The sequence below is a fragment of the Bombus terrestris genome, chromosome 7 (assembly GCF_910591885.1).
Source record: "Bombus terrestris chromosome 7, iyBomTerr1.2, whole genome shotgun sequence".
Lineage (NCBI taxonomy): Eukaryota > Metazoa > Arthropoda > Insecta > Hymenoptera > Apidae > Bombus > Bombus terrestris.
The window spans coordinates 23,543,303-23,558,704 of record NC_063275.1 but is presented as its reverse complement, the minus strand read 5'-3'; the positions used below and the strand labels follow the sequence as shown (position 1 = coordinate 23,558,704).

At 37.0% G+C, this 15,402-nt stretch overlaps 1 protein-coding gene across 3 annotated transcripts in view; it reads left to right on the top strand.

The window, feature by feature from the left end:
- Positions 1-15,402, top strand: part of LOC100643243 (dipeptidase 1) — a 241,529-nt gene that overhangs the window by 223,603 nt on the left and 2,524 nt on the right. For 2 of the 3 annotated variants that reach the window (XM_048407656.1, XM_048407654.1), the window contains exons 3-7: positions 5,252-5,384; positions 6,454-6,642; positions 7,687-7,889; positions 12,139-12,299; positions 15,272-15,401. In XM_048407656.1, coding sequence (XP_048263613.1) covers positions 5,252-5,384; positions 6,454-6,642; positions 7,687-7,889; positions 12,139-12,299; positions 15,272-15,401 — 816 coding nt within the window. The remainder of the gene's footprint in view (positions 1-5,251; positions 5,385-6,453; positions 6,643-7,686; positions 7,890-12,138; positions 12,300-15,271; position 15,402) is intronic. The other variant, XM_048407655.1, reaches the window with a different exon arrangement.

Genomic DNA, 15,402 nt, shown 5'->3' with positions numbered 1-15,402 from the left:
AACCCACGAAATTATGCCCGTGCGATGTTTACGAACGACAGCGTACGTATAGAACGTTTGGAGTTTCGCGCGAGACAGCGTGCAAAGGGCAGAAATCGGACAGACGGTCGAGGCAATATTCGTCGTTCGGTGAGAGCCGTTTCAAATCCGGCAAGCAACGTTTCAGCGCAGTGAGCCGGATATCCCCGGGAGCGACAATATTAAGAAAGACAAGGCTGCCGCGAGATGACACAGAAAACGTTGCTTCTTCGCCAAGGTAACCGTGTAACGCGACACACATAATGAAACACACGGCAACGATAGTGTGCGCTAGCTGGCGAAACAGAAAACGGCCCGATATTACGTTGCACAAACACGAGCAAGCCCGATATCATCCCTCTCTGCGCGTTGCGCCAGCGTTTTCCACCGCAAGCTCGTTACCGGTTCTCCAGGTTTTCTGACTGCTTCTTTTTACGTAGCAGCTACCTAGCCGGTTGGCTTTCTTCCTGCTCGGCTGTTTCTCGTTTTTCCACTTTTCCTTTTGCCACGTTCGCGCTGGATATGCCATTACCGCGCCACCCAGCCGAGCATTCGTCGCAGCAACCAACGATCCTGAGAATCGTCAGCGAAATCGCGACGCGTGTCCCCACCTACGAAACGTACGATGGAATTTAGAGAACGAGATTGTACGATGTTTCGCGGTTTAGTTTTCCACTCGGTTGAACATAGTTTGCGTTTTAGGAGACAACACGAACGATCAACTGTCGAGAATAATAACGTTAGGATAAAGCAGGTTTGCTGGAGTCTGGCAAATTGCAATATATTAGTGTAGGATCTTTACTATAATTAGTTCATTTACATAAATGGATTAGACAGATGTTGGTTAAACAGGAAACGATGGTTGTTTAACGCGAACTAATCACAATAACGTATTATAATTAAGACAATTAGATAGTTAATTTGCAACTCTCGTCACCACGGATCCAACGCTCTCTCTTACGCGGACCACATTCTCTCGACAATGCTAGCAACACTATCTCCCTGACATCTCGATTCACACTCTCTGGCTTCTCAACTAACACTGACTGCTAATTCGTCTTTCTCCCTTAGCATCCCTTTGTCTTTTATCTTAGCCCCACCACGCACGTGTTCCGCAACCGCTCGTGGCCAGAGTCACGCAAACCTTTTCCACGAAACTATTCGATCGAAGGATCGACGATACATTGTTGGGCCTGTCGCCACTTCGGTTTTCTCGCGGCATTGTTTATAATTCGCCCGATAGATGTCTTTCTTTTACAGACGCGTCTTTTACGATACAAACAATACAAATTTTAATACAAACATGAAACCTAATCTGTCGAACATCGTAATCTTTATCTTGATAAAGCAAAATAGATCGTACGTAATTCGATAAAATAATATAAAACGGAAAATGTTGTGTATCTATTATTTCCTTATAAAGCGAAAGAAACTTTTCGGACGACCTAATATCTTTTAATTCAACTTTGCACGCCAAATAGTCAAAGTTGTACGTGGCTATATCATTAGTCCGTAATATCAGAATAAAACTCGATTTATCTGAATTTGTCAACGGGCAAGTAATTTATGTAATTGGAGTTCGTTTAATAGGAGATCACCGATTTTCCTCGTTACCCATTATTTTTCCTTCGCATAATAGGGGCTCGCGTTCAGACAAGTGAATCAAGCCGGCAAAAGTTCGGCTGATCGGACATTAACTGGAATTTCGTTCGAATAAATGGAGTCCAGATGAACGTGGTTCTACCGTAATAACGAACGAATTGAAAAGTATTGTGCACTTTAGATCTAACGAGATTAAGAAATAAAAGTAGAGCCTAAGAATTGGAAAACACCATTGTCCATTTTAAGTCCAACCACTATGGTAAACAGCGAGTAATTCCAACATAGAAATTCTTCAACGATTCCAATCAAAAACTCCAAGATCCTTAATAGATGCACCTTGGTGCATTGAAACGATACACCGGGACCTTAAGTTACCTACAGTTAAAGAAAAAATATCCAAATTCAGTAATAGATATAACATAAGAATTAACTACAACCAAAACCCACTTGTTACGCCCCGAGGCTTACTATAGGCCATGTTCCTAACCGTCTCCCTTGGTACCACAGTGTCGCGGACAGATCGTCTTACATGACCGGCAAAATATACCCAAGGTAGCGATAAGCGCATAGCTGTCGTCAAGCAGCGAGTTCTAGAAACATCGATTCGCCTTCGGTCCGTTATTTTACACAAAGAAGGTGGCATACGTGATCATAGGCGCGAACGGTTGCGAGAGTCGAGCGTGGTAGGGGTCGTCCCCCAAAGAAGACAAAGGAAAAAATCAAAGGGCAGTTAGTATCATTTGAGGATTCGAACGGAGTACATCGAGAGATTCAGACGAATAAAATCCAAGTCGCTTAGTCTAACGAATACATCGAGAAATATTATAAAGTCGGGTTGAATTGTAATAACAAACGAGTTGTATCATCGTTAAATCATTTGTGACGTGCTCGTTATAATTTTAAATATTATTGGAAATGGAAGCTTATGTTAACCCTGTTAATTCAGTGTTACAATCATTTGAACTACCTCTATTATCCTAATAGAAACATGGGAACGACCGAATCGCGGCGTCGATTATCAGAATTGTAGGAAGAATTTACGCCGTTTTCCTCGCGATCGCGTCTCTTCGCGAACGGTCGTAACACCACTAGTTATTCAATTAATTAACACAACGGATTAGATCCGCAGGCTAAAAAGACATTACCCTTTAGATTTAAACGTTAGATTCAGCTGGAACCAAACATACGATAATCATTTATCATTCACGTTATAGTACCACGCCAGAATAATTTACTTATAATTCTCAATGAGAATTGGTTGTAAGCTACTTCCAAATAAAATAAAAGGTCCAACCAGAGAAAATATCAAGAACCGTCGTAGAAGCAAAGTGATATGTACACGTCAGCGAATTACGATAATAACAAGTTAACATCGTTGAACAAATTTCTTATTTTCTTACGAGTCCATCTATGCTGATAGAAGAGTATTACGAAAATTGAATCAGAAAATAAGTTTCAACGAACGTGTAATTCATTCGTTTCCGGTTACACTTGTTTTTCCCTAAGGAAAACAGAAGTTCGCCACAAGGAACCATAAAGGAAACCAATCTCCGCTCCCAGGCGAGGACTGTATACGTAAGAGAAAACGGAAGATGAAAAAATGTTCTATGTCTAGTACATCATCTTCCGTATATTGCGTAACCACAACGCAACAATTTTCTTTTTCGATGTTCCTTCTTTCTGCTTTGCATTTTCTGTTTTACGCGACAAACTCTCGCCTTCAATTTTCTGAAAATTCAATTTATTCTGTCGCGAAAAATAATTTCCTACTTGCCCGGGCGAGACGAGTTTCGATTACGAATAATCAAAATGAAAATAAAAGTAAAAATAAATAGAGGCGGAGATAAATTATCGAACTGTTTTTTAACTTCGGTATGCGTGTCAAAAGTTTCGATTCGATTCGTTTAATTATTTAACGAAAGCAACAGAGTTTCACCTGCTATTTATTTATTATTTATTATTTATAATCCGAAGCTTCCGCTCGTCGATAAAAATTCATTACTCGTAGCGTTGTTCGAAAACAGCGAAAATATCAAACCTGAGAGGAAATCGATATTTCAGAGAACGCGTGAAAAATGTTATAACACACATTGTCCAGCCTTATTATAAAAATGAATCTAAAAATTGTGAAACCGATAAAACTGCAAATAATCGATCGCTATTTTCAAAGTTTCACAGTCACTGAAATTTCCTGCTTAGAAAGCTGCGTCGTCGTAAAAATTCGTTGGTATTCGCTACGATTCATCGATTCGTTTCGTTACGTTCAAAGAATTCTGAAAATAATTATAAATTTGAAATCGAATTAAATTAGAAAATGTGTTGAAAATAACAACGTGAGTTCTCGCTCGCCATCTATATGCTGACGGCTAGTTACAAAAGGAGTAACTAGAAGTTGTTCCTAGACACGGTCGATAGACCTGATCGATAGTTTTAGGACCGCTCTTGCCTTTTTCCATTCATTCGTTTGTGACCCTTCTAAGTGTGTGCAATAAAGTTTTTTTTGCTCCGAGAAGTGTGGATTTATTATCTATATAACATAATAATAACTAACGCGATCTTACCTCTAAGTCATAAAATAACAACAAAATGGATACGACGAGAGACAAAGGAAAATTGACATATTCGTATTTTCATTTTTATTCGAAATCGAACCTCGCCAGTTGCTATAACTATATCGTTGCAATCTTTGTGGCTCGATTAACCGCAAGTTACAACGAATTTTCATGCAGACGATTATTTATGGACGCTACGTGATACCATATTTGCGGTACGATGAATCACGAGCGTAGAACCACCCTCATAAAATTTGTCACAGTTTCGCAGGATAAAGTAATACGTAATAAATTGGAGTACAATAATGGACAACGATCTTATTAAACTGCAATAATGAACCAAAATTCGAGCAACGTTGCCCATCGATCATCAGACGTTTTAGTTGAATGTGTTGCGAACTCTGTTCACCCAACTTTCTCAGCTGACTGATATAATGGATTACGCGACAAAAGAGGCAACGTATGGAATATACGTAATTCAAAAATTTATCAAAATATTCTCGATCTTGCAAATTAATCGTCGAACGATATAAAAATCGATATAAAAATATAAATCGCTTTTTAAACGACTAAATGAAAGGAGAACGAAGAAAATTAAAAAGTATATGGTATAGAAAAGCCAGAGAAACGTGATACGCTAAAACGTAACGTATAGTGGAAAGCAGTTGAATTAAAATATTTCTAAAAAATTTAAAATATTAATAAAATACAAAGACCTTAAAATATGAAAATTGAAATACTGAGAGTATCAGCGAAATTGCTGAGATATTACATCCAAAAATAGGAAAATAATAGCGACATAATACATCAACGTCAGCCACTACGTGTCTTTCAAACAACGAATTACGTTGTTCTAAAAACGTGCGAAGAAACGAAATTAGAAATATCGTGGAAGATTCTAAAGGAAATATCGTGCCGTAAACACACGGTTTTGACTTTCTCAATAAAGAAAATTTTCGTTCATTTTTCGCATACCTACGTTCCTTGCAAGCGTATTCAGCCTCGACGATATTTCTTCCTCTCTTTCTCTGCTCTTCCTAATTAACCAAAGAATAATCCGGCTCGTACCTTGTTCACAGTTTTGGGCTGCTTACGTGCCGTGCGAGTCGCAGCATCTCAACGCGGTCCAGCTGACTCTGGAGCAGGTGGACCTCATTAAGAGGCTCATAGACAAGTACTCGCAACACATGCAGTTCGCTGCATCTTCAACGGGTGAGTATCTTTCACGATTATCTGAAACAGCCACAAATCTGAACTCTACCGCTCCCTGACTACCCTCTGTTTCTTAAGCAGACAAATCGTTAAAAAGAAAGAAAAATATAATACGCGTGATAAGCGCGAAGCTAAAGAAAAAAACGAAATAATAAAGATAAGTGACTACGATGATTAGCAAGAAAGATTTATCTTTATCTTATCTTACTCTTTTTTTTATTATTTAATTCATACTTTACAATTTGTCCAGCTGGACGTACACTATGTTAAATAGGTAGTTTCCTTTGTTTTCTTCGAAAGAAAATATACCAAACGCGACGAGTTAACACTCAGCCAACAGCGCGCCCCACAGCGAGCCATACGTTTCCACCGCGGATTTTTCCAAGTATCGAGGACTAATATTCAATGCTTAAAAAACAAAGAAGTCTAAAACTTATTTAAGCGGTTAATTATATTTCGCGGTAATGATTTTATTTAACGATTTCAAATATTGTTTATACGAAACATCATATCAAAAGTATATATTAAAAGTATTAAAAAATATAGGTGAAATTAAAAACATCGGAGGTGACTAAAGATAAATAACACGACTTGAACGTGAAATGAAAAATTCATAATGCATTCTAATATTTGTTTACAGTGTGGTATCGTTCGATTATAACTTTATTTAGCCATAACTGATAGTGTAACTTTTTAATTAATTTTAACATCGCTTAGGCTGATGTATTTTATTATATATTGTACTTTATAAAAGCAGAGAAGGTGGCGCAATTAATTGGGAACAATTCCAGGTAAACAATAACTGATAATAACAACAACAACAAAAAAAAAGAAAACGCGTTGCCAAAGTGAAAAAGGCAGATCTCCCCTCTGTGAAGAACATCGTTGCGTGACCAAACGGGGAGATCTCCCTATTCGGTTGGCTAAGTGTTAACACTTAACGGTCTAAGTTAACACTTAGAAAGAACAAAACCGAGGAAATAAATAATTACTAGGAAATAAATAAGTACGTAACTCAATACTATGTCTACAAACGAGATTGTACAGGTGATACTGACTTAATTTTCAGAGATTCTAGATGCTCACGAAAGAGGCAGGATAGCTTCATTGATCGGGGTGGAAGGTGGACATAGCCTAGGAAGTAGTTTAGCTGTTTTAAGAACACTGTATCAATTGGGTGTACGGTATCTCACACTCACGCACACTTGTAACACACCGTGGGCGAAAAGTTCGTCGGTAGAAGACGAAGAGGAGGATGGTGAGTAATATAGATAAACTATGAATATTTAAGTAAACGTAATTTTTAAAAAAGCGAGAAATAAACAGAAATTAACTTTACCTAATAAATGTTATTACGAGTACTATACTTGGAGTGTTTTATATATTTCTGCACTTTACGCGCGTTCTCTGCACTTTCGTGGCTTGAAATTTCTTATAAATATATAACAATCTAGATACAAAAATATTTGCAATGGAACTTTATTTTGTGTTGAGGTTGACTGGTAGAATATAACTTAACTGGTAAGAACAGAATATACAATTAAAGGCAATATGATTTGCAAGTGATTTTACTGCTAGCGATAATTCGTTTCACACGAATAATTAATAAAGTACAATATGGTGAATTTAATTTGTTGAGGTCGACTGATAGAAGAACGAGTGGATAAACCTGGAAGTACAGGTATAGTGTATACTGATCCAGATCCTCATTCTTTCAGTGTTACGATACAATAAAAGAAGGATGATAGGGAGCACGTTCATATATTTATGGCAAAGGACATTACCAAAAAGTTTGGTAGCGGTGTGTAGCTCTAGCTGAAGGCTACAAGAAACAGCGATAGAAATCTACCTATAGCTCTTCTGTTTCTAGACCTTGTAACCCAAAATAAAACTTATATTCAAAGACACAATGATATGCATCTCTCTTTATTTCAATTTTTTTCACTAAATTCTATTCTCTTCGTAACAGCATATTCTCCGGGTCACGGATATACAGAAGAAAAGGTGCAGAGTTTTCCTCGAAATAATTACTTCGACATTTTTCACACTGAAATGATAATGAAATTAAAAATATTCGATATCGCGACTATCGCGTACATATTCAATGAAACATGGTATATTATGTAATCTTCATTATACTCATTACTATATTATCATACTATATTATATAAGCTATAAAAAGATGTAGTAATAGCATAACGCGATTGGAAAATGAAAAATCCCAAGTTTCGTTGTATCAGGCAGATAAATGTTTCGACAGTAAGTAGAGAGAGGGAGAAAGCTAAGTTCTCGTTTGTTTCAGGAGGCGGTCTAACGGCGTTCGGGAAAACAGTAGTTCAGGAAATGAATAGGCTGGGAATGCTGATAGACCTTAGTCATACAGCGAGGGCAACCATGAGGGACGCATTAAGAGCCAGCAAAGCACCCGTCATTTTTTCTCACTCCTCGGCCTTCGCTATTTGTAATTCCTCGAGGAACGTTCCCGACGACATTTTAAGGCAGCTGGTAAGCAGGAGCCGCGTTATTCGACTGTTTTCCTGTTTAATTAAATTTAAATTAAGATAAATATTTCGCTGAAAAAGATTAATATATCGGAATGAATAAAAGAAATAAATCTAATTATATTCAAATTATTAAAATTACCGATCCTCCCTCGAGAAGAGAAAAGGATAAGGGAAAGACACATTCTCAGGAGCAGAACGAAAATTAAATTCAAATTTCATAAAGGAAAGATAGGCGGGAGCTTTGGTATTAAATTTGAAGAAAAGACAGCCGATAAATAATAAAAGCTCTGGAAATTTTCTAAAAGATATTTCAAACTAAATTATCATCTTCGTTGTTGGAGAAAAATGAAGAGACATACGTATACAGTGCAGCGAATAATTATAAACTCAAACCTTATTTTTAGATTTGTCATAACACTGGAAGAAACATCGATGAAATTGTCTGTATAATTTCATGTTAGAATACAAAACAAAACTGACGATGCAACAAACAAAAATTGTCTTCTTTCGAAGTCTGAAAAATATTAAATTTTCTCTTAAAATTATGTTTTCGACTACAAAAAAGATATAAAGTCAATATTACACGTTGATTTCGTTAAATGTTTTGTGTATTTCCCTTTACTTCTTGTTGCTTCTATTAATCTGTTAGATATACTATCCACTGACTTACTTAAAGTTTCGTTTTGAATATCCACCCCCTGCGGATTTCATTCTTTATTCAAGTTTAACCATATTTTCTATAGGTGACTTCTCCTGCTCGTAAACTTTTCTTCGTGGAATTCCCCGCAGGTCTCGATCGGGTTCAGACGAGGACTCGACGCTAGCCATGGTAATAATTCCATTGCGAAATCCTGGAACCACGGATTCCTAACAGCGGCTGCACGAATAGCAACATTGTCTTGTTGAAAAGCTGGCTTTCTGTCTTCTATTTCATTTACGAAGGACGATAATTCTCCATGTAACGGAGATGATCAGGAGCTGATATCCTACAGCGTTCGATTTATCCCCTACAAAAGCAATTTCGCTTATCCAAACATGATCAGCGATTTCTTGGAAATATCGAATAAAATAATATGGTGGACGGTGTAACGTATTGTTGGTTAAATCAATAATCAGACGAGTTAATTTAATTAACTATATTTACAGGTATTTTAAAGTGTAGAATACAAAGTTAATCGCAAGCGTTGTTCGCTTGATGATACTCGTTATATGATTGATTCGTTATACTAGTTCGCTGAACTGACTGACTTACTGACTCGATACTGATGTTCATTCGCACTACTATTGACTCGTGGAGAACTTTTTTTTTTATTTGGTAGACTTTTTACAATCAATTCTCATTGAAAATTATAAGTAAATTATTTTGGCGTGGTACTGTAACTTGGATTATAAGAGTTTATAGTATGTTTGATTCTAGTTGAATCTGATGCTTAAATCTAAAGGGTATTGTCTTTTTAGTCTGCGGATCTGATCCGTCGTGTCAAGTAATTGAGTAACTAGTGGGTTTTGGTGGTTGTTAACTCTTGTATTGTATCTGTTACTGAATTTGGATATTTCTTCTTTAACTGTGAGTAAGTTAAGGTCGCGGTGTATCGTTTCATTGGTAACATACCAAGGTGCATCTGTTAAGGATCTTAGAGCTTTTGATTGGAATCCTTGGAGAATTTCTATGTTGGAATTACTCGCTGTTCCCCATAGTTGGATCCCATAGGTCCAAATAGGTTTTAACGTGGCTTTATATAGCATTATTCGTGGAGAACTTGGTCGTCTACTTATACTGGTCGAGGGCGGACTACCGAAAGGGTTGAACTTGTCGCAGGTTGTAGGTTGCATGTAGCAGAGTTTGTTTATTACATTATGTACGTCGTACAGTGTTAATCCTCTGTGGCAAAACAACTATGTGAGGCATCTGCGTATCGCGACGTCCTAAGACGCATACAGTAACATGTGTCGCTACAATAACATGAGAAAATATGATATGTTTGAGTTTATAATTATTCGTAGCGCTGTACATAGTGGAAAAATATTCTCTGCTATACGATAGCTTGTAAAACGTTTGTCAAATAAAAGTCCTGTTCGAGGATCTGTTAACGATCTACGTAGATTTGTTGCGAAATTGAAAAGAAAAGTGACGGTTTTCGCGCTTTCTCTCGCACCAGATCGTTCTTCTTCCTCTCCAGAGGATAGACGATTATCTGTGCAGCTGGTCTCCCAGTGACAGGAAACATTTACCACCGGCTATTCGTTTCTATTGTCGGGTTTTCTGCTCCATTATAGGAAACCTCTTCGCGTTCCCTCGTTAAACGACAAATTAGTAGGGCGAGAAATTAACGGATTTATCTGTTCCCCTGTTCCTCGTTGGCTTCGTATCTTTCCACAAACCGCAATTTTCTTCCTCGAGTCCCCTCGAGTGGCAGATTTTTCCTCGTCTCGTTAGAATTCTACGCTGCGTTTCGTAACTGTAAAACCACCCGAAAGAACTTTTAATTCTTACGTATACATCATCAACTTGATAACTACGCCGTGTTTGACATTTTCTTTTCGAGACAATTTATCCTTTCCTCTCCCATAGAGGGAAAATCGTATTCTCGTTTTTGCACAGATACATGCGCAATCAGCGTAGGAGAATGCTTCATTTTACAAACATTGAACTCCGAATACAGCAAGATGGAATTGTAACGACAATTTTTATAAATTCAACTATTACATCCTGCGTATTTCTAATCGGATTTCGTTGCCACGTACTTTGTAACTCGTGCTTGGAAAAGAATAGAAAATTTAATTTTATAACCGTAAAACGCAGTAAAACACACCTATACCTATACACGTTCTTGAAACATAAATATACATAGGTACATAGATATATTTTATCGATATTAAATAGACTAATAGACACGGTATATGTTCGATATAAAACGAAATAATGAAAATAATATATAATAATAATAATAATAATACAATGGAAATCAAGTAAAAGTTATTTTACGATAATTGAGATGAATTTTTAAAATATTCCAAAAAATTACACAGTGAACATTATTAAGCGATATTTTAACATAGAAACCTGTGTAAACGTATCGTTTTAGCTTGACAAGAGAGTTATCTCGTTACGAAGCTTGAAACTGTCCGAGATCGACATTTCACAAGTGCTCTTCCGTTACTCGATGGTTAAAAAAGATCTTCGATTCTCTTATAAGCTAGTAAAATATCCTTTGCAATTCTCTGATCAAGGGGAATCAGCATTACATAGCTAAATCTGTAGAAAATATCAGAGAAGAACAATTTACGATTTATTCAAGTCGTCGATCGTTATAACGTTTCTGAATCGTGGAAAGAAATTTTAGAAAAGAATCCAATATAGAATCTGTTAAGTTTGACTTTACTATAATACATTTACTTTACGATGTTAAACAATGCCGTCGATAAATTCTTTCCTCTCGAATAAAACAACGTTCATTCGTTATCTATTCGAAAATAAGATCGTTCTTTAAAATAAGATTCGTAACATTCTGGGCCAACATTTAGGTTAGTTTACGACAGGTTTCTACGGTACAGTACAGTTGCCCAAAAGAGGAAACACAGGTACGTACGATGCAGACGAAATGCGGTTACGCGAGAACATTGCGGTAGATTTGATCGAGAGGAACGCGTGACGATAGTTGCGGTTAGAATCTGCGGTAAATACAAGGCACGATCAAGATTTCAGACTTCGAGCAGAATAATCGGACTTTTCGCCGATCCGAAAGCTAGCGTGTTCATATTTGTTTCAGGTGAAAGATTCCAGTCGCCAGATCTCCAAATTTTCAAGTTTTCGAATCTCCGAAGCCTGAAAAATTCACCGAACGCGTCGAATCTTTTCTAGTTTTCTAGGTTTCTAAGTTTTCAAACGCTCGAATCTTCGAACATTGAAATTTGTAAATATCCAATCATCTAAGTTTGCTTAAAGTTCAAACTTTCGAACGTTCAGGTACCCAGATTTCCAAACACTCGAGTTTCCAAATTTGTTAACCTTGAACACGCGATCTTTCGAACTTTTCAATTACCAAATTCCATCGTATCCCAAAAATTTTGCCTGCTATTGCGTCTCTGGTACCATCCAGTCAAGTCGATACGATACCATTTTAAATTTTTGAATGAAGATACACGAACGTATGGAATTAAAGCTCGGATAAGTTTTTTATAAGAAGCGCGATCGAAACTTCGAGCGACTTTATCGAACGATGCAACATAAAATGGAATTTCATTTGCAGGCTGCTAACGGTGGATTGGTGATGGTGACGTTTTATAATTACTTCGTGAAATGTGGCTCTCAGGCGACCGTCTCCGACGTCGCCGAGCACATTTACTACATTAAAAACCTAATTGGCGTGGACCACATCGGTGTAGGTGGCGACTTCGATGGTATCAACAAGTAGGTACATTTTTTTCTTTAACACGTTCTATCGCGCAAATCCATATACATATACACGATAGAATACACAATCGCAGATAAATAAACCTTTCGAAATTTTCCAATTTCTGCAATTGTTACTCGGAATTTTTACGTATTAGCCGTGTTCGATGATAACGTTTTCTAAAATAGTACACATTTGTTAGATATAATACACGTAGAAGCCTCAGATGGTAATAGACGAATAATTGTCATTAAATATACGATGTATACCATTTCTGCAGTTGTTACTTGGAATTTTTACGTATTAGCCCTGTTCGATGATAACTTTTTCTAAAATAGTACACATTTGTTAGATATAATACACGTAGAAGCCTCAGATGGTAATAAACGAATAATTGTCATTAAATGTACGATGTTTACCATTCCTGCAGTTGTTACTTGGAACTTTTACGTATTAGTCGTGTTCGATTAATAGTACACACATGTTAGATATAATACACGTAGAAGCCTCAGATGGTAATAAACGAATAATTGTCATTAAATATACGATGTATACCATTTCTGCAGTTGTTACTTGGAACTTTTACGTATTAGTCGTGTTCGATGATAATAGTACACACATGTTAGATATAATACACGTAGAAGCCTCAGATGGTAATAAACGAATAATTGTCATTAAATATACGATGTATACCATTTCTGCAGTTGTTACTTGGAACTTTTACGTATTAGTCGTGTTCGATGATAATAGTACACACATGTTAGATATAATACACGTAGAAGCCTCAGATGGTAATAAACGAATAATTGTCATTAAATATACGATGTATACCATTTCTGCAGTTGTTACTTGGAACTTTTACGTATTAACCGTGTTCGATGATAATAACGTTTTCTAAAATAGTACACACATGTTAGATATAATACACGTAGAAGCCTCAGATGGTAATAAACGAATAATTATCATTAAATATATGATGTAAACAATTTATACATATACATATAACCGCAGTACAATTAAACATGTATGTGAAATAAAAGATCGTTTATATCGTCAAATATGACTCATTCCCGATGTATATACCTGTTTAGAAAAACTCATGAAAGATGCTACGGTATTTTTCTGCTCGCCTGGAAAAAGATAAACGCGAAGGAATGTCGTCTTCGTTATATGCAACCGGTGGATCTTTACAAAATGCACAGAATGTTCGTAACACGCAAATGTACATAGAATACTCAAAGTCTAGCAGCTGGCATAGCTCAGTAGGTGAAACGAGTTTCTCCTTACGTTCTGTTCCATTATTTTGCCTTTACAAAAATACGAATCTCTCGTAAAAAGGAGTCTAAAGCGAAAACACCTCGCTAATCTCATTAAAGAAATAAAATATACAAACTCGAAGATGGTATCTCGCTGTGGGTAGCCATCCACATGTTATTTAGCAATAAAGCTAGGACAAATTTACCGAATGTCCAGCTAGACAAATTGTAAAATACAAATTGAATAATAAAAGAAAAAAAAAAAAATATGAATCTGTATGAATATCCGCGGTCCGGTTATAAGCCATTTCTACGAATGGACGCCAAAGTCGGTGTAATATTCGAATAGGAAACATCGTGAATCGTGGGTCCAATTTGATATTCCATAAGTTTAATCAAGGGAGTACGCACGGCTCTAATTAAGCTTTTCGATGCGGCGGCGTTGGTCGAAAAGATTTATAGTCACAAGGGTGCGGCGGCGTAAACCTTCCTGTGAACACATTTACCGGCTCGTGTCGGGTAATTCATCGTGTTTGTGCAAGTTATCGTAAACCGATGAACGGAGAATTAATGGCACTGTAAATCTAATTACAAGACCATAGACTTTCCTTTTTTCCTTTCGATATTCTGTTACGCGATGGATGCTTGGTGGTCCGTTACAACGGGTTATCGATCATCGAAAAAAGAAAAATAAAAAGAAAAAATACAGAGGGCAGCAGGATGGAGTTTGAGGTACACGTCGGAAAGAATTACGGGTTGTTTAACTCATTTGGATTCATGGTGGGAAAGATAAGCTGTAATTTAATGCGTTTGAATGTAAATCTTCGTGATTAATGTCTGTTATTACTGGATATAAACTGATAGAACGAACGTGGGACAACAGTGCTTGGACAAATGTTCCTTTTATTTATACACTGGCATCGATTTAGTAACTCTTGATGTTAATTAGAACGGAGATTATTCGCGAGAGAAGTAGAGTCGTTTGAATAATTATCTAATGGAATAAATTGCATACAAACGGGTATATCCAATTATCAAATTTTCACTCTGAGGTGGAGTTGGATGTAAGTGCCTCAAGAAATACTTTTGATGCTCAACAAAAAGGATTTATTAAACAATTAACAATCAACGATTAACGATCAACAATTAACAATCACGCTTTTCGAATGTGTTTGCTTCGCTGTTACGCTAGACCCTTCGCACTTCGTTGTTCGAAACGGAACGAATCTTTTTCTTTCTTTTTATCGCCCCTCAAAATCCCTACTATCCACGCGTTTGTTTGGCGTCCACGACCGTTGCCACGCACCCCTTCTTCTCGAACATTCGGTGAAAGGACCGTTGGGATATTGATAGCTCATTAGGCACTTCGCTTCGGCGATATACATTGTTGCCGAGTGTCGCGAAGCCATCGGAAAGTTCCGTCGTCGCGTGGCGCTACAACTCAAAGTTTATAAATTTTGTAAAACGAGCAAATGTATCTTATACGAATTCCTCTTCTCTTCGAGTTATTAAAATCCTCGTTAATAACCGTAAAAAATTACGATATAAAAATTGCCATTCCTCTCTATTCATTTTCATCTCTATAATTGTTATACGTTACTTGAAATAAATTTTGACACGCGCATTGTAAAATAGGAAAAGTCGCAAAGATCAACGTTGCAACTATCCATTTCCAGTTTGATCGTAATCAAATTCGGACACGACTTGTTACAAGAAATCGATTCTGTTGACAGGACACCCAGAGGACTGGAGGATGTCTCCAAGTATCCGGAACTGTTCGCCGAACTTCTTCGAAGTGGGAACTGGAACGTGTACGACTTAAAGAAAGTCGCCGGACTGAACCTGCTGAGAGTCCTTCAAAAGG